Source organism: Hippoglossus hippoglossus, chromosome 18 (genome assembly GCF_009819705.1).
Source record: "Hippoglossus hippoglossus isolate fHipHip1 chromosome 18, fHipHip1.pri, whole genome shotgun sequence".
Classification (NCBI taxonomy): Eukaryota; Metazoa; Chordata; class Actinopteri; order Pleuronectiformes; family Pleuronectidae; genus Hippoglossus; species Hippoglossus hippoglossus.
Window position 1 is genome coordinate 8,245,330 of NC_047168.1, and position 19,628 is coordinate 8,264,957.

The following is a 19,628-nucleotide window of genomic DNA, read 5'->3' on the forward strand; positions in this document are numbered from 1 at the left end:
GCAACTTATCTATACACATGATATATTTGGCGCTTAATTGGAAAGCACATTTAGAAATGGTTTCTTCTGCGACTCCCTACATCGCGGTCCAATCAGCAAGGAAAAAAGTCTGAATATTCGTCGTCTGCGTTATTAAAGCGACGGAGAGAGTGAATTATTTAAATGCTAATTAATGTTTTAAGCTTTCCTAACCTGCGATGGGCGCACATTATTCCCCAGGTCCCCACAAGTGGCTGATTTCAACATTCGCTTTAGTGCACTGCAACTTCCCGCTCATATTTCATTCAATCAATTCGGCAGCACCGGTGCTTCTCTCACCCATGCAGCTACCCCGAGCCACTGATGGAGGGAGGATGGAATCCATCAATACTGGGAGACAGTCGGTGGAATTACTAATCAACTCTTAGCTGGGAATTCAGCTGCCCATAGGCTGCACTGATGAATCATGGGAAAACGCGCTTCAAAACCTGCTTTCGCTCAAGTTTTTATTTTTTTTTGGTTCCCAACATTCGATCGCTGCTCTTTTTCTTTTACATATTTGATTTGAGTCCTTTGGACCAAGTGTCCCTGACAAGTTTCATCTGTTCAGGAATTGTGTTTTTTGTTTCAGTCACTGTCGCTCTGCGGAGACTCGAAGAGCAGCAGCACCCTTTCCCACAGAGCCACAGATATTAAATGAAGTTCATTAAAGGGATAGTTCACCAAAAAATTTAAAATTCACTCATTATCTACACACCACTATGACGATGGAGGGGTGGGTGAAGTGTTTGAGTCCACAAAACACTTTTGGAGTTTCAGGGGTAAACAGCACTGCGGTAACAGAAAGAAACATAACCTGCCTCCATACTGCTCCTGTGTTGTCATCCAGTGTAAATGCCGTTTCGAGTGGAATTTGATTGTCGGGGGCTCTTGGACATTTGGATTAAACCACAGGAGCAGTATGGAGGAATTTTCTGTTGTTTTTTCGGTTGTTTTTATACGTTTGAAGCAGTGGTCACCATTTACTTGAAATGTATTGGATTTGGCTGCAACACTGTTTACCCCTGAGACTCCTAAAGGGTTTTGTGGACTCAACCACTTCACCCACCCATCCATCTGCATAGTGGTGAGTAGATAATGAGTGAATTTTCATTTTTGGGGTGGACTATCCCTTTAATGTAGTGTTTATCGTGTGAGATGTGGTTCAACTTTGTGTTCAAAGCAGGCGAAGAAGAAGTTCTAATGCAAGCGGCAGCATTATTCATGCTTTCACAATAGCTTGTTATTCATCATAAGACAAAGGAGAATCTCACTCGGTTTGACATAGATGGAGGAGGGCCACGAGGGTATTATTCACATCTGTTGAAAACAGTATGCACAGCCAACTGGATGTCACGATACACCACGCTTATTAATGCATACAAAGTCTCCCAACGCAGAATATAAATGACACTTTCCTTCACATCGGAGCATAAATATTAATTGTGTTAAATCTGTGATGTATTGTGGTTAGGGAGCTGCTTTGGTTGTTTATTGTTACACCAACAGTGTGCGTTTTATTAATCAAAGCAAATGCAGCACGTGACGGCTCATTGTTGAGGAGTGGGTACAGTAGAACATGGGCCGTTGAGCTGAGAACAGTGTAGCTCTGCAAGATACCACAAGGTGACACTGTAGGCCCACAAACATGCTTCCAAACATGCTTTCCTCACTGAGTCTGCTTCTCATTCTATGTTTTACTGGTTTTCCATCAAAGTCAAACATCTGTCAACATCCTCCTCTCCGTCACACACATATCTGTACACATCTGTGCTACAGCCTAACGATGGGTATGGCTCTCCCTGCCGTGCACAATCCACCGTGTATTGTTCAGCACTCAATATAAATAATCCCACCTCAGCCGCAGTATGCACAGAGGAATCAAGAGAAATCCTGCAGGAGGCTTTTCGGCTTGTTCCCCCTCTCTCCTCCCTTCAAGTGGAGAGTTTGCACAGCTGTCCGCGGGGAAACACAAGTGGCGTCCCGCTCTCTTCCTGTGGCAGGACATCTGTTGCTTTCAGCTGGCACCCCCTTCTTAGTCAACTCAAGTGTGCTCCGTGCAGCCTGCTGGCATTATAATAACTGAGCTGACTATTGTAGTTTATCTTATTATGGGTCCGTTCCCGTGTGATAGGTGCAGCCGTTGAGCCGTTTTGTGTTGAAGGACAGAAAGGATGACTAAATGTGCAGGATTATGTGATTTGATTTTCCTCTTGTATTTCAAATAGGATCAGAATCTAACAGTCAAAGAAATAATGGCACTGATTAATCAGAACCTTTGATCCAAAAAAAGAACCGGTGCTTTGAGTTATTTGATGAAAAAAATCTTATTTAAGCTTATGGCTCTTTGTCCTGGCACTTTTCTTTGCTTAAAAATTTAAATAGGGGAGATTCTTTGGTCTACAGACCGTTAATTCATGCCAGGCATCTCCCTCAGGCACTGTTATTGGCATGTGGGCATGTTTAAATTCACAAATTAAATTCGATTTAAGTGGGGCGCTATGACTGAGGAGGTGGAGACTGAGTTGTCCACTAACCAAAGGGTCGCTGGTTCGATCCCGAGCTCCTCCAGTCTCTACTTGGGCAAAAATAATGAACGCCAAATTGCCCCCGACGGCTGAGTTAGCTCACTCTGACTGTTCCTTTGCCAATTTCTCAACTGAAAAGACATTCAGAGACGATGATGGTGCTTTCAAGTTTGGTTCAGACAAAACAACTATGCAAACGCTGCTTGTTTATTAAGGTTGTGTAAATCTTCAGTCGTTGTACATCAGTCGCTCTCTTGTGTTTGATGATAATCTCGCCGTACTCCCGTCCAGACCGGTACACGGTTCGCCTCAGCTCTGCGTCGGAGAAGTCCACATGAAACAATCCAAAGCGGACGCTGAATCCGTCAGCCCATTCGAAGTTGTCCAGCAGCGACCATGCAAAGTATCCACGCACGTCGACCCCGTCTTCACCTATAGCTGCACAAGAACACAGAGTGAAAACATGGAGAATGAGTTGTAATTTGGTGCTTGCTCCCACTCCCTGCTCTGATAGCTACGGCCATCGAATTAAACCACGACTGCAAACATGACACGTGACAAGATAAGCATCATTATTAGGTATTTTAAATGAAGAGCAGGGTTTATTTAGGGTTTAAAGCCTGTTTTTATCACCTCAGCAAGTCGTGCATTATCTGTGATTTCTATGATTGGAAAAAGCCTGCAACTTCTTTGTATCCCTAGATTCAGGGATTTTCGTCAGACAATGTCACATGTCACAGCAAGAAAAGCACTAATATAAGTAATACAATTAACTATGGGCCTAATTCCATTTAGCTGTTTTGGTTTCACTGTTGTTCTATCATGGCCTTTTTAAGAGCCAGCGTTTTCATATCTCTAGCAATACAAAATACACAGGCTGGCCAGATGGTGGCGCCAAATCAAACAAAAACAATACAAATATTCTCTTCTGTTGTCTTTAGAAGAAAAGCAGATGACACATCTATGGTTTGCCATTCAAAGGTAAATATATATTTGAATTTTTAAGCAAAACCTGCTTAGTGACATCTGTAATCACTATTTTATATCTTGATTATCTTGATCCACCAACATGTGGATGGGTGAATATTGCGTATATATAAAGAGAGATTAATATGATCTTACAACAAGCACACTTTAGCTCACTTGTCTTCCTCAAGGTGGAAGTGAGGTATAATCAAAAATCCCTGAAGATACAGAAACCAATCTCTGCATTCCGAACTTGTGAGATGGTGCTTGACGATCAAAATTCACACCCCGGATCGTAAGAGGGTTGGTGGTGCATCACATTACCTTTGGTCCTGCTAAATATCATTCGTTTTACAAGAGCCGGTATTTTTATTGGCAGCTGCTGGACTGACATTTTACTACTGTTTGCTAACGGCAATCTGCTTGTTATATTTTATTTCTCCCGCGCGGATTTGGGAGCCATTACCTTTAGCCACTTCCAAGAAGGTGTCTTTAAAAAGCTTGCAGCGCTGGACGTCCTCGATTTGCACCGGCCCCACCTGAGAGAAGCCATTCTCCGTGATGTAGACCGCTGGGTTGTTGAACGTGTCCTGTGAAGTCACAGGGCCAATATTATTGTCAAACAAGGCATCACAGCTGTCAGACGTTCCGGGGAGAGACAGATTGGTCTACAGTGTGCCGTTTAGCTGCGTTTCGACGGTGCCAAGCTCAAACTAATGGCCTGTGACAAGTCACAACAGCAGGAAATTGCTCGTTTGCAAACACTTTTCAGCAAAGTAACTGTTTCATTCAATGTGACAGCACTAATGAAGCATCAGTGTGTTTCTGGAGGTGTTAAAAGGAGATTACTGCATACGAAATCAATAGCAAGACACTAAACAAATGTCAGAGTGTTCTCCTTGTTTGCTTGAAGGTGATTTGTCTTGTCGGTCAATTCGGTTTGATGCTAAGAGAGCAGAGAAAAATGACTTCACAATTGTTTCAACTGAAAATGTGGGAATGTGTTTGAGCCTTGTGAGGGCACTTTTTTTAAGAGATGTGGACTATAGCTCTTTTCAGACATGTGAACATTTGCTTTTCACATATGAAGAACACAGCAGGATATTGTCCGAGTTTGACGCGTTCGCAAAAACAAAATGTCCGGAGCATTCGTGCGAGGGATGGTGTCTGGGTACAGCGTACAGAGGTCGGGGCATAAAGTATAAATTCTGCTGCAGACATCACAACGTCACCGGCACCGACCCTTATCGCCAAAAGCTGTCGGATCTCGTCTTTCCATGTTAACATCTTCGCCAGCGTCCTCTACATGTAAGGCTCCTCTTTTTCGATATCTGCATTGGTTTTTGTTTTGTTTGTTTTTTCAGTTTCGCATCCGTCAGGTGTAAGAAACGTCATTAACACACCGGCTTGCTCGCTGTGAATCCTCCAGACATTATCCTGCACCTCACATTGGCTCACTCGTACATTCTCTAGACATTTCACAAAGTGCCGAGCAGGAGAAACTCCGGAAAATGTCGGGAGCAACTGACTCAGACATTTGTGTTCTCACATACAGCCACTGCTGAAAATTTCAGTAGATTATCCAGAGTTCAGTGCATGTCTGAGACTAGCTTCAGTAAAATGAACCTGAGTTTTGGTTGTTATTTTACCTTAATGTACTTAAGAAGTTTCCTTAAGCCACCGGGCACCACAGCCAGCCAGGAAACCCCACAGATATACCAAGATGGATCCAAAACCTCTTCTGCATCTCGGTCGCTCTTCATACACATCTGTCCACGCCCTCCTCCAGCCTTGACTTTACGGGACGTGTAGTAGTTCAACGCAAAGAAGTCTGCAGTGCCTAAAATGGCAGGTTCGTCCTTTGAGAACCTGGGCAGCCTTGAGCTGCCAGTGTATCCCAATTTCTCACTCTGAGAGTCGATGGCAGATCTCATTATTTCTGGATAATCTCCAGTGACAAACAAGGGCCAGGCGAACCATCCTAGCGTAAACGCAAGGTCTCGTCCAGTAGCAGCATCATCCTCCTCGCAGCCAGGGTGGAGCGGCTCGAGCCAATCGCTGTTGATGGCCAGGGACACCGCACCCTTCTGCTTGGGCCTAAAGAGGGAGTTGTAGCTGTGCCAGGCCATAGCGTGGGCGCGCAGCATGTTATGGCCGACCAGGTAGGCAGCAGTCCCCTGCTCTTTTAACCCTGGAGCATGGACGCCGTCTTCGTGGCCCAGTTTGGCGCACACGCTTGGCTCGTTGATAGTGATCCAAAGTTTGACACGGTCACCAAATGTCTGGAAGCAGAACTTGGCGTAGCTGTCAAAGATGGTCGCTACACCCGCTGATTTCCAGCCCCCCTGGTCTTGGAGAGCTTGAGGCAGGTCAAAGTGGTAAAGTGTGACCATGGGTGACACGTCACAGGCCAGCAGGTCATCAATCACCTTGTTGTAGTACTGTACACCTGTCGGACAGTGAGGCAGCACTGTTGTTAATGATAAAACATAACTAGAACCAACACATGAGCTTCTTCCATTGTGTTGTGTTCGATTTAGGTGTGACAGGAATATGGAAATACCTTTTTGATTGAGATGCCGGGTGGTCCCGTCAGGCAGGAGGCGGGCCCAGGAGAGGGACAGGCGATAGTGCGTCAGTCCGAGCTGCCGGATACACTCCAGGTCTTTCTCCCACAGCTCGTAGCTGTTACACGCCACGTCTCCGTCCTGCTCCTGAAACACTCTGCCTTCCTCATGACAAAACGTGTCCCAGATACTTGGTCCCTTGCCGTCGGCCTGCCAGCCACCTAAACACACACACACACACACACACACACACACGAAGGGTTTCATAAACGTAGGATGTATATTTACAGAAAGAAAAATGACTGTAATGTTTCTGCTGGGACTTTGAGTATTTCTGTGAATTTATTGCAGGATTATAATCATGTGATGTCCCAGTCAGTGTATATTGCTTTAATTTCTTTCCAGTGATTTCTTGTTAAATCAACTGCCTTATGTTTTAACTCATATTTTCATGATATTTGACTTGTGAGCTGATTGAAATGGTGCAGGCTTAACAATATATCAGTGGTAATTTAGTTAACAATACTTGTACTTTATTGGTCATAATTGAAAATCCCATGATATTCGGACATCGGACAACCAGTCTCTGGTTTGAGAACATGAATGCACTTTGTGTGCTGGTGTACAACATTTATAGGGAGTGAATGAAAACCTGTGCAGTCTAATGCCCTTTAATACAAAATGTTTACAATAAATACACTAAAAGTTAGTGTTATTTCTATCATAGACAATAACACAATAGGAAATACTTAAAATATAACAACAGATGTTAAGATATTTTATCACAAGAGTATTGAAATATTAAAAATAGACTTTAAACGAGTTATTGCCCTAACAAATTCAATATTATTTAGCTTAAATCACTATTATAGAGCTGTTTACTACATCAAGACTGAACACGTGTTGTTGTTTGTGTTTACTTCACTGTACCTTCGATTTGATACGCAGCGGTGGCCGCCCCCCACGCAAAGCCACGTGGGAACATTTTTCCAGAATCACAACATTAAATCAAAGTTGTTCTAACGTCTTATCGTGTTAAGTTGAGTCTTATGTTAGAAAAACTAAATTACGTTAGATTTGAAACGCTCTTCTTCCGTAAACATGCTCCCGAACAGGGACCGCTCCGGGATGTGGTGTTTAAAGCACCTCGGACAAGTTGAAATTGGGTGGGAACACTAACTCAGACCATATGTAGTATTTGTTTGGTTTCTATACCCCCAGAGTAGCCATTCATTCTTTTACTGCTAAAAATAAGATACAACTCATTCTCTCACAAAGTTAGGTCTTTTAATTGTGCTTACAAGTTGTGGTTCCGTCTCGATTTATCAAATCTACTGAGGAGCCCTGAACGCAACACATCTCGGCTGCGTGACCACGTCACCACCAGGTCCTGGACGTCAACTTTATTTCTTAATTTAAAATAATACTTTTCCGATAAATGTAATCCTTGTCGTAGTCTTTTTTAAATTATTATATCTATCATTTTGTTATTTATTATGTTTTATTTTGACATTGTATTATTATATCCATCATCTTTTTTAATCTAATGCATTTTCTTTGGTCATATTTTCTTCTTCCTCTTTAGTCTTCTTTATTCCCCCTTTCTTCTTTATGCATCTTATTCTTCTTCATATTTATTCATCTTTATGATTTCTGTGTCTCAGATTTAAAAAAAAATCTATTTACATTAAAGTTATCAAATATAGACCATTCAGCCGTTTGCTGAATGACAACATTGTTACATCGTGCACACTGACAAAAAAGGTCAAAGGTCGCTCGTCAATGAATGTCAAGCATCACATATCCTGAACACATAAAGACAAGTGGTGGTGAATGCATTTAGCCTGGAGGTGTTCCCTGACCTGTGATCGCTCACTTAAATGCTATCCTTTGGTCCAATGTACTCAAGGATAAAGTGACTCACTCGACCTGGTCACAACACAAGAAAATGAATAGGGCGGGTAAACAAATCATGGCTATTGTATGTGTAGAGAAAAACAAGACTGAGACCAGAGATAAAGGAAGAATTCTGACTGTTTACTTTAGTAATAGCAGCAATACCATACAAAAGGGTAACAACACTCAAAGGTTACATTAAATATTCCTGTATTTGACAGTGCACGTTAAATACAGCAGTAAAAGTATCCAAAGACAACATCTGTCACATATTGAGTATAAAAGTATAAAAACTCATGTGATTGAATGTTTCTCAATTATTTGCTATGATTCAAGTTCTATATAAACTTGTGAAATGCGGTTTTGTGTCTTATTCTGCAAACCTGATATTATTATTTCCCTCTGAAGTCTACAATCATGGAGCTTTGATTAAACAGAAATAATTTATTTGATCCTTACTCCTCTTAGATTATTTGTGCTTGGTGTTTGCTCAGTAAAAGCATAAAAAGCCCATTGAGATCAATGTTTTTAGGTATAGGTGAGAATACATAAACTGTCGAGGCAGGTCCAACTACCTCCCTGATAAGGCCTCAGCATCTACTGTGAAATATAAGCAACGGAATGAAATAGAATGAAATGAAAAAACTCAAAAGTACTCGTACAAAAATACAGCAGCCTTCAAAATGTATTCGTCAGTTTTTGCAGCCTGAATAGAGTTGCGAGGAGGAAGTACTCAAACATCCATCCATCTATCCGTCCATCCGCCTATCTGTTTATCCATCCATTGTCATAATATTCCCCATGTCCTCTTCTTACAAATGCTTTCCTTGCACAGTGTCAACATGATTCTTCCAAACTTTTTCTTCTATTTATGTTTATTTCAACAATCTATCTCTCCATCCATCCATTCATCCATCTATCTCTCCATTCACCCGTCCGTCTATCTGTTTATCCATCCATTGTCATAATATTCCCCATGTCCTCTTCTTACAAATGCTTTCCTTGCACAGTGTCAACATGATTCTTCAAAACGTGTTCTTCTATTTATGTTTATTTCAACAATCTATCTTTCCATCCATCCATTCATCCATCTATCTATCCGTTCACCCGTCCGTCTATCTGAATATCCATTCATTGTCATAATATTCCCCATGTCCTTTTCTGTCAAATGCTTTCCTTGCACGGTGTCTACATGATTCTTCTCAACTCTTTCTTGCATTTATGTTTATTTAAATATAAACACATGCCACCAGTCCTGCAAACTCAGAACTTCTCAACGGAAGTCAACTGTTGATGGGGGTAGGCTTTTATTGTGAAGCGCAGCCCGGATGTGCTCCTCGCTCCAGCGGACTTGACGCGTCGGAGCCCGGGGCAGGACCATGGGAAGAGAGGAGGACTTTTCTCAATGGACCAGAGTTTTTATGGACACTTTCCAAAGTCACAGAGGAGCTGAAAGAGACGCGGACACCGCGGGGACTCTTCTGCAACGGACGCGCGACGTTTTATTTTGTATTTGCGGGCATTTCCAGCCCAATTTAAGTTGAAAAGGTTGTTGTTTTGGCACCTTTCTCCCCCCCCCCCCTCCCCACCCACCCCCAGAGTAATTTCCTGTCGGCGCCTGTGGAAAACAAGAGAGTGGAAAGTTTACTCGCTGGTGGTTCGTGTTCGGGACACAGTCCGGAGTAATGGACGCGAGGATACGTGTTCACACGGGGAAAGGGTGAAGTTGACGCGGACAACCTGGGATGACGACCTCCGCCGCCGCCGCCTCCCACCGCGGAAAAGACAACACCGTGACCGGGACCCACGCTCCGGGCAACAAAGAAACCCTCTCCGCTCCCGGGCGGGTTGTCTAGGAAGCTCCGAGCAGTTTTTCAACAAAAAAAACAACCGTGGATTATTAAAAAAGCTGCAGGGAGTGAACACCTCGCCACTATGGGACGGGGATTATAGACGAAGGGCTCGGCGAACAAAGGAGGAGTGAACGCCGCCGAGCGAAAGGGGGAAAGAAGCCTTGCGAGAAATGGAGGAGGAAGGTTCAGTGGAGCCGAGCAACCTTTCCCTCCTCGGTCAAACCACACTGATCTGTCTTTAGAGACCGAAACGATCCCAGGCTCGGACCCGGTCGCGTGTGGACATGAGGGTGGACGTGTTGTTTGCGCTCCTGCTGCTGGGTGGAGGCAGCAGAGGAGGCGGCGGCTCGGTGCTGCTCGCGTCCGATTGCAAATCGTACGATGATCGCCCGAAAGGCGCAGGGAAGAGCCCGAGCAGCGACAGGAAGGTGGTGTGCAGCAACATGGAGCTCCATCAGGTGCTGCCCCCAGACTCCTTCCCCAACAGGACAGTCACACTGTGAGTATACAGGGGGGGGGGGGCATCACCTTACACTGGTACAAACATCCTAAACCTAAGGCTGGAGGATTTAGTCCAAAAATTATACAGACATAAAAAGTTTATTATAGGTAATTGTTGGGGTAAATGTCCAGGACTCCTTCCCCAACAGGGCAGGAGGTGTGTCATCTTAACACCAGTACAAACACCCAATCCACTAAACCTTAGGCTGGAGGATTTAGTCAAAACTTAGGAAGGAGTCCGGGACATTTATCGCAATAATTACCGATATCGATTGATCTGAAATATCGACATTTCAATTATTGCGATAAAAGTCCCGGACTCTTTCCCCAGCAGGACAGCATGGTGTGTATACAGGACAGGAGGTGCATCATCTTACACTAGGACAAACACACACTTACTTAAACGTGAGGCTGGAAGTTGACGTAACCCTATCAATATTTAAAAGTTTCACATAGGTAATTATCGCGGTAAATGTACTGCTCTCCAACAGGATAGTCACCGTGAGTATATAGGAGGTGCTTCATCTTTCTCTGTCAAAAACACCATATCACCTAAACACAAGGACGATTCAACCAGAAATTATATCAAGATAAAAAAGTTTAGATGGAGTAGAGATGAGTTATTATTGTGAAAAGTGGCCCGGACTCTTACCCCAACTGGACAGTCACACTGTGCATATACAGGAGGTGCATCATCTTACATGTAAAAACAACTTAACACAGGGACGTCAAAAGTATATCAAGATAAAAAAGTTTCAAATTGGTAATTATCGCGATAAATATCCTGAACTCCTTCCACGACAGAACAGTCATCGTGACGATGTCAAAACCCCATATCAGCTAATCAAAGGGACGATTCGGGCAAACATATTATCTCGATAAAAAGTTTCATATCTGTCGATATTGCTAATTATTGCGATAAAAATATCACAATTTGATATATAGTGTATAGGTTGCTGTTTTAAACTTGATTAACAGCAAAACATCTGACAAATCTGAGGTAATCCAATTATTGGTTTATATAGCCTGTCCTCAATGTTCTTGCACACAATACAAAAGCTATATATTGATTTATTGAATATAACAAAGTGGAGACAAAGTGAAAAGAGTTGAAAATCGTTATCTTGATATAATTTCTGGCCACATCATTGTATTCCTAATTACAACCTAAGCAGATTGACGTTCACCTCTACACATATAGTGATTCATGATTTAGGGGAAATTCCTTATCAGCACACGTGTAAATCTCTTAAAAGATATATACGCCGTGACGGGTCGTACACTAAAGCTATATGTGTCAGCCGTATATCATGCTTTCACAGGTGCATACTGCTACAGTGTAAATGTAAACCCTATGTAACTCTAACCGTCTGTCTCTCTGTAGCGTCGTGATTCATGCGCAGGAAGATATTTTGGCTGCTACGACATGACATCTCTTGCCATATCTCTGAGGCATTGTAGTAGATTTGAGGGCTATGAATTACCCCTTGTGGTGCCTCCCCCCCCACCCCCTGGCTGGACTATACACCGTTGGATGGAGTTAGAGTCAGTTTTCACCCGTGCTGTTATTATCAATCTGCTTCTGTGAGTCTCTGTGTGGCCTCAAAAAACAGATGCTCATTCTGACTCAAGTGGTTGAGCCCAAGTAGAGTTTCCTCACAAACTTTTTTATGACCTCATGGGTTGAGGTCATCGAATGTTACTGCAGATTTTGAAAGCTTTCAGCCTGAATTGATTAAATTCTATTGTGATTTTTGATGTATCATAGTGTCTCAAAGAACACAACAATAGAAACAAAAAACCAAGGCCAGTAATTCAAAGCTGTGCACCCGGAGCACTTGTGTGTTTTTGGTGGTGGTGAGTGATGGGAGGGACGGGGGGGGGATATGAGAATACTGAGGCTTGGTGCAGGAGTAGAAAGCAAATAATGGACTCCAGGGAGGGAGAGAAAGACAGAAAGGGGGGAGGATTGGCTGTTAAGTTACGAGTCAGAAGAGCATTGCAGTGAGTTTGCATGTTTTAACCTGTTTACCACAAATCACATCCTTTGAAGCTCTGTCCAAAGTCATGGGTTTACGAGATCTTTCACTTCACCGTCCGTCCATTTGTAGTCATTTCAGGACAGGACAAACTAATGTAATCCATATTGAAGAAAGTTTTTTTAATCAGTTATGTTACCATTTTAGCATTGAAATTACAGGCACACTCGGTATAGCCTGGGTGTAGCCGAACACCTGGTAAGCACTCAGCTGAGTATTAAAACTTAAAAGAAGTAGACTTACTCATCTGCATTGCCACGGAATAAACAGAAGTTCACTGTGATGAGTACCTGCAGGGTCACCACGGATCCTTTAAAAAGTCTTAGAATCACTTTTTATTTCTTTCAGACTTGGCTCAAGTTGGATTAAGGCGGTGGGGAATTAAATTTAAACTTTAATTTCAAGTTGCATTAAAAATCTGTAAAAAGTCTTGAATTTAACTTTAATTGCAGGGATCACCCAGGTATCGTGTGTGCAAATCAGTTTTGACTTACCTTGTAATGTACCAGTAATGACACGTGGATGTGATAAGTGTTGATGAAAAGGCAAAACACATACAGGGAACTTGGATTTTGAAATCTCTATTAAAAAAAAAAAAAAAAAGAATCCTCATCCCCTTTTTCTTCCTCTTTGTGGTCTTTAATAACCTCAATGTCCTCTTTGATATTTCTAGAATTTCTCCTCTAGTCATGATCTCTTCTGAGGTCGTTTTGCTTGCCTTCACTCTGGTCTGCGTGTTTTCAGTTTTCATGCCTTGTCCACGTGTTTTCAGTCATCCCAGAGTCACATTGTTCTGACAGTGATGGATCGGAGGACGAGCATGGCACCGCATGATTTAGCATTGAGCTTGAAGCACTGTTATGTGGAGGATAGCCTCCAAAGACGACCATGGATGTAATTAGAGAGCACAGAGGGCAAAGAGTTTCAACTCTCAAGAATTCCTTCCAGTTTTCCACTTTTGAATTTCTGAACACTTGTTTGTCGTCCACTGGAGGAAAACAACAAAACTAACTACTTGAAGATGCACATTCATCACAACTCCTGGTTGACCATAGTGGCATTTCTTGGGTTGAATTGAGGAGCCCCCTCAGTCAGTGTGGTGGCCGTGGGGTTGACTGTGGCCTGGATATGGCAGGTCTGGTCTGCAGTGGAACATTACCAGCCATTAATTATCCTACTTAAGCCAAAGTAGATCCACCCTATTTGGCACTGACTTACTTTTCTCAATATTGAATTATGCAACACGTAAACGATGCTGTAATTTAGTCAAATTTCAAGACCAGCCCCAGAGTGTTGAAAATGTGTTGAATGCTTTGTACCAAGTCCTTTGGGTGTCTGTGGCTATGAACATGATTAACACACACCCCTGGATCTAAACAGATGTGGATCTTTTTCCACCATTCAGTTTTGGGGTAATGTTATTTCACATATTTCCATCTGGCGGATTTCCAATTTGTTGCGTCGACACACCTTGTTGTGCTTGTTAATTAAAGGCCTTCACCAGAAACGGCAGTAGACGCTAGATGTGATTACAGACCCATTCCATTCATCACACTTAACCTCCTTCTTTGTACTTGAGATTTCCTGTTTTCCTTCTTTGGGGCTTTGAGAACAAATTAAACATGAAACCCAGGCTTTTTAGATGAGTTAAAAAAAGACGTGAACCACAAGCACACGTCTTTGAGAGGTTTCTCGACTATTATGGTGAACTCATTGAACCGGTGGATAATTGTTTTGACTACATGCCAGAAGATTTACCCCAGAATTCTGTCACATGGTGGGTCTTGCCGTTACCACAACTTCTATTTTAACCATGCTTCTCTATACATGAGCAGTCACACAGCTGAGGGGCTATTATTTCCCCACAACTAAATGATGCCCGGTATTAGCATACCCTGGGATTGAATGCATGTAGTTATTCGGTGCAGTTCTGCTCTGAATGCCTCTCTGTAGGGGGAAAAATGAGTGATGCATTCCTGCATTTGTGCTCTCTGAATGATACCGCATGCCTAAGTAATCCGAGAGGAAATGACACAAATGTGTTTACAGCTGACCTGCCCCCCCATGTCAGTGTAGGCCTCGGCTAAAATACAGAGGGAGTTGAGTTTAAACTTTGCCTCACATGGGGAGATAAATCAGGATGTGTGAGCAGTCTGTGCGGGTGTGTACATGAGTGCGAGTCGGTCAAAGTTTCATCCTACATACCCACATAGGACAGGAACTGTCCAAATTTAAGCTTTCTGTGCTCATGCAGCTCGTATTTCTTTGCCAGGCTTGTTCTGTGTAGCCAGGATTCATTCACAGGAGCACCTGGGGTGGACAGTGCAAATAAGCACACCTGGCTTTCGCCTTTACAGAGCAGCACGGGATTAATTTCAGGAAGAAAGCAGGGATTTCCTCCCTCGCTGCGGGAGAAGCGCGCTGAGTTCGATGACACGTCGGAGTGCAGTAAAGTGTCTTGTTTTACGGCAATGCAAACTGGGAGTTAAGGTTGCATTCTCATCTGGTTTCCGTGAGACTTTGCTTCCTTCAGGTTCGGCTTGTGGAGCAGTTTCACTGTGGATGTCAGATCTGAAAAGTCAGTCGACATAGATAAATGAGTTTGGAATGTGCGATCAGTACCTCTGTCAATCATCCCATTTGTTTATTCTCCCCAGCATTGAGAAGCTACTATGTCATGCTGGGAGCCATTTTGAAGTGCTTGTGTAACTAGAACACAGGTGTCTGCTGTCATGCATGTCCTAAGAGGAAGTGTCTTTGTTGCTTTCAGTTGGTCTGAAGGAATGCTCCCGTGTTTTTCACAGGAGTTCCGCGGTGCTTTGTGGAAGAAAGCAAAATCCCAAAGGCGAGCTACCGACAGCTGCAGATTTAGTCTCTTCACAACCTTTCATTTCACAGACCTGTTGAGCTTTGACTTTGCCAAGTTGCCCCAAGTGTCAGCGATTCCCGCACGAGCAATTCATTTTAATTTGTTTGACATGAGCTCAGGCATGTTGATACCTTGTAGTCTGGCCTTTGTTCATTTTATCACTAATCTTCTTTTATCCCGGTGTTTGCATGGTGGGTGATCATTTGTTTATTCAGCCAGACAGCTATAGGGTGCATATCCTGCTTTAAGCTTGGCCTGTTGGATGGTGAAAGAGGAAATTGCAATGACTACGACTTCCAAAACTAAAGGGTCCAAAAGCATATATGCCAGTTTTGGTGAATTACTTTAAACGACGATATTACCTCAATAATACTTCAAACTAAAATCCCTGGCACAACCTTTATACCTCTTGGTTCCCAAATCCCAATATTGCAGAAACCTCTTCATACTTAGTACAATAAAGTGTTAGATAACCACATGAATCACCATGGCAAGCTGCACCACCTCAGCCACTGGATCGTTTCCCTTTTCCACCTGAGCCGAGGCCCACTTTTCCATCCACTACATGCAGAGGACGTCACTCTAGAAGGATTTTTATGAGCTCAACTGCAGCCTGAAACTTATTTGAAAACCTGTTGAGGGCTCACAGCTCTCGGCTCTCGGGAGTTCTTTGTCTAAAAGCCTCCTGAGCACAAAGCAGGTGTTGAGAGCGCACACCAGTCAGCTTTGTCCTTTAAAATACTATGTGCCAGTGTTGGCCATTTGCAGTCCTCCTCTGGATAATGTTCCTTCAGCCAGAGGCATACCTGTTTGTAGGTGTAGTTTCTTAACTGAAAAAGAACTCTATTTCGAATGGTGTCATATTTACTCACTTTGAATGCAAAATGAAATCTAGGCCAATTCATTTTGCATTACTCAGAGTCGAAATTCCAGTTTCAGAGGCAGCGTTTGCCGTGAATGTCAGAGATTTATAGCATCTGTACCAGGAAACAGAATGTGAGATTTTGAAGGAGCCCCCCCCCCCCCCCTGCACCTCGTCCCTAGCCCAAGCTCAAGCAGGTCTTATCTATGCATCAAGATAACGGAGACTCCTCTCCTGCGTCGTTTGAGGCCTAGCCTAAAGAAATTCCTGACCATTCTCTAGTCTGGAGTCCTCAGGCCGACGTCCAGAGACAGGCGGTTAGGAAGCAGACGGTCTTGCTATAGACGCCCTGAGGGCAGTGGAGATGCTGGTAGTTAAACGGCCGTGATCCATGCTGATTCGAGGCTTTTCTATATGCAAATCAGTAGCTGTGGTGTTGCTTTCTCGCTGATGCAGGAGTGTAAAGAAGACTCAGCCGTGGAGCGAGAGCAAGTTTCCAACATGCAGAGGTCACACTCCTGTCATGAGGAAGAGGGAGGGACAGGGAGGGCATGAAAAGGGCTCATGATTCTCAAGAGAACTCTCTTTCGCAGATTTATTTTTACAAGCCCACGAGTCACGGGGCCAGAAATGGGGATTTATGAAGCCAGACTAAAATGATGTTGTTGTAAATCCATTTTCTAGTCTGTAAATTTATACAACTTCCTGTGAAGATGGAATGTCTGTTAGTGCCACGTGCTACTTCAAATAACTTAATATCAGCAATGATGAGTCCACTTGTGATTACTCTGTGTCTTTGTACGCTTTTACTATTTGGCAAGTGTCAAAGTTGGGCATACTTAACTTTCACATTACACAATTTATTTGTTTGTCTGTTTTTTTTGCACCACTATAAATTGGTTTACAGTTCCTTTATAAATGTTTGTTGTTGGGCCCATTCGTTGAAATGGAAGAGTTGGCTTTGTAGCTGCATTTTATTTATGTGTTGATCTGAAGATTCTACCTTAATATCTTGTGCATCAGTTCCTGAATACTATGAGCAGCACAAATTATATGTACCTTAACTACTGTTGTATTGTAAAAAAAAGAATTGTAGTTCAAGCAGCAACAAAACAGTGAAACTGCATGAATGTTGTTGTCCACCCCCTATATTCATACATTCCTAAATTCAGAGAGCCCTCATGTTAAATGCATCCAGTTGGTATGCCAAATATTCTTCAATATAAACGAGACTTTTGTGACCACAGTTTCGGAAAGCACTGTGTTTCTGCCCTTATCAGATCATGTGTGCACACAGGCAGTGATAGAATTTGCAGTCTTGTACATCGTGGTGTTTTAACATCTGCCGTCTCAGCATCCAGAAGGCTGCAAAACACAAGCAGCGAAACACAGGAAGTGTTTGTGTACGCAGTCTGTCTTTCTCCCTCTCTGAGCGGCAGGGAGCCAAGCAGCAAATCTCCAGCGAGTCTCCTCTGTCCAACCCTGTAATAAAACAACCCCTCAACACCCCATAATGACTCCAATCTGGCCCCGGGTTGTGGGTGCCACTAGCATGTATGTCACCCACCACATCCCCTCCCCTGCTGGCCAGAAACATGCTAACCACAAGTCCCTGCTTGAGTTTTCTGCTGGGAGTAGAGCGCTATTGATTTTCCAGCTCCTGTAGGACTAGTTTGGGAGAAAGTCTTGAACTCTGAGGGACATGGGCACAGAAAGTGGAGCTTTACTAAGCAGCTCGCTGCAGTGAATCGACTCCCACTGTGCACCAGGAATTCAACTGGATAATAAAATCTGGTTTACTGCCCAGGGAGGAAGCAATCCAGAATTCACACTTGGACTTGAAGGTTTTCTCAATTCTTGTTTTTGTAGTGAGAAAGTAGAAAATGTGTACTGTGTATTTGTATCGTTTTGATTCCATTCAATAAAATACTCAATGAAGGTGATTAAAGATTTGATTGCAGTAAATACGCAATTAAGAGTCACTAATATTCTGCCAGTTCGTGGCTGGGTGGAAGTTGACCTGGTGTTAACTCAAAACATGGATTTTTTTTTTAGCTCTTTTACTCCACAATGAGCAGGTATGATATGCAGGTGAGTTAAACCCGCCAACAAGTCAAATCCTCTCCCATTGCCGTTAGAGGAGTTTGCCTCTCGTTTATTCTCCCCCAGTGAGTCATGTTTGATTTCACAAACGAAAAACCAAGAAGCTCTTTCACTTCGCTGTCTGGCGCGTTCACCTGCGCGTTCACCTCAGTGTTTCCACTACTGCCAATCTGTGCCACGGCAGAGTCATTTGACCCGGGAGTGAATGCGGACTAGCCAGATGTTAGTATGTGTGCAAGTGGGTTTTTTGAACAGTGGAGGAGGGCTTTTATTGTGAAAATAAATTAACTTAATGTGGCGGTTTATGTTTTAACAAAAAGTGTATCATCGGTGAGTCACTGCTGCTACAGAACATGATACTTCATTTAATGTAAAAGAGGCTTCACAGAAAGATCACTTGATCTCATTTGGCGACCTGTCCGAAGACTGCTCTGATTGCATTTTAACTTGAAAAGAGATGGCTGGGTTGAACTCTAAGTTGTTGTTTTTTTCCCCTCTTCTGATCTTTTCCTGGCAGCGAGGAACATTCTGTGGCTGGAAGCTGAGTGTGGCTATAGAGGACACACAGTGAGAATTAATATTGTTATCTGTCAACAAGTAACAGCGTGGCCCCGTTCCACTTTTTGAAAAAGACACTAGATCCTTTTGAATCCACCTTCACAATTTAATTAACACGCATTCCTGGCGGCTGTTTTTAGAGCTGCGGCAGAAAGTAGTGTGTTTCAGACAGTAAATGGCCTTAGGTGACTAATTCATTCATATGATACAACCACTGAGAAGATGTTATTCCTTATTATATCATGTACTTAAAGATTCAGTGGTTTGTCCGGTTGCTTGACATTTTTTTCTCTCTCCACAGAATTCTAAACAACAATAAGATTCAAGAGCTCAGAAATGGATCCTTCTTTGGATTGTCTACATTGGAAAAATTGTAAGTATAAATATTTTCATTTTTTCAAGCATGTATGTGTTAGTGTTTTCAGTCCTTCCTTATAACTGTTTCTTAGCTATTTGTTTACATCTCTTTTTAATGTAAAACGAACCTTTGCAGTTGAAGTTGGTGCTTGACTTAAAAATGATTAATCTTAGCTTTAAAAAGTCCTTGTTTCCAACTTGCAAAGCAAATATTTAGACTCTATTTACCCATGAAAAATCACCAGTTCATGGGCTTGATGTTACAGTCTCCGTATTTCACATTATATCCACCAGTGCATTAGCAGGAGCCATCCATCTCTCCACCTCGGCTTCTGGTGCAAGACGTTTGTAAAACACACTTTGGCGTCATGCCATGAACATCGAGGTCATAGAAAACGAGTAGACGTCCAAACAGCACTTCCCCTTTAGCCAAGTGCATCGGCCTATGTTGGAAGACTGGAGGTGCTACGAGAAAAGGCTAATTATAGTTATAGCCCCCAGGGTTGGTTGT

The 19,628-nt window shown here is 42.9% G+C and overlaps 2 protein-coding genes across 2 annotated transcripts in view; one reads left to right on the top strand and one right to left on the bottom strand.

The window, feature by feature from the left end:
* Positions 1-1,357: 1,357 nt before the first annotated feature.
* Positions 1,358-7,214, bottom strand: gba3 (glucosidase, beta, acid 3). The gene is made up of 5 exons (XM_034569254.1): positions 7,010-7,214; positions 6,076-6,300; positions 5,162-5,961; positions 3,979-4,102; positions 1,358-2,984 (listed from the first exon to the last, which is right to left on the bottom strand). Exons 1-5 carry the CDS (start codon positions 7,062-7,064, stop codon positions 2,722-2,724), a joined length of 1,467 nt encoding a protein of 488 aa, XP_034425145.1. The 5' UTR covers positions 7,065-7,214; the 3' UTR covers positions 1,358-2,721.
* Positions 7,215-9,299: 2,085 nt separating this feature from the next.
* The window catches only part of adgra3 (adhesion G protein-coupled receptor A3), a 29,536-nt gene continuing 19,207 nt past the window's right edge, over positions 9,300-19,628 (top strand). Inside the window, exons 1-2 of the mRNA XM_034568686.1 lie at positions 9,300-10,327; positions 19,062-19,133. Of these exons, the coding sequence (XP_034424577.1) occupies positions 10,113-10,327; positions 19,062-19,133 (287 nt within the window). The 5' untranslated portion in view covers positions 9,300-10,112. The remainder of the gene's footprint in view (positions 10,328-19,061; positions 19,134-19,628) is intronic.

What these genes read in the sequence shown, in the direction of transcription:
- gba3 (XM_034569254.1), bottom strand. Translation starts at nt 7,064, where the DNA reads ATGTTCCCACGTGGCTTTGCGTGGGGGGCGGCCACCGCTGCGTATCAA. An exon ending in AACTTCTTAAGTACATTAAG is followed by an intron (nt 4,103 to 5,161) that starts GTAAAATAACAA and finishes GTGACTTCACAG; the next exon opens with GACACGTTCAACAACCCAGC. An exon ending in CTTCTTGGAAGTGGCTAAAG is followed by an intron (nt 2,985 to 3,978) that starts GTAATGGCTCCC and finishes GTTCTTGTGCAG; the next exon opens with CTATAGGTGAAGACGGGGTC.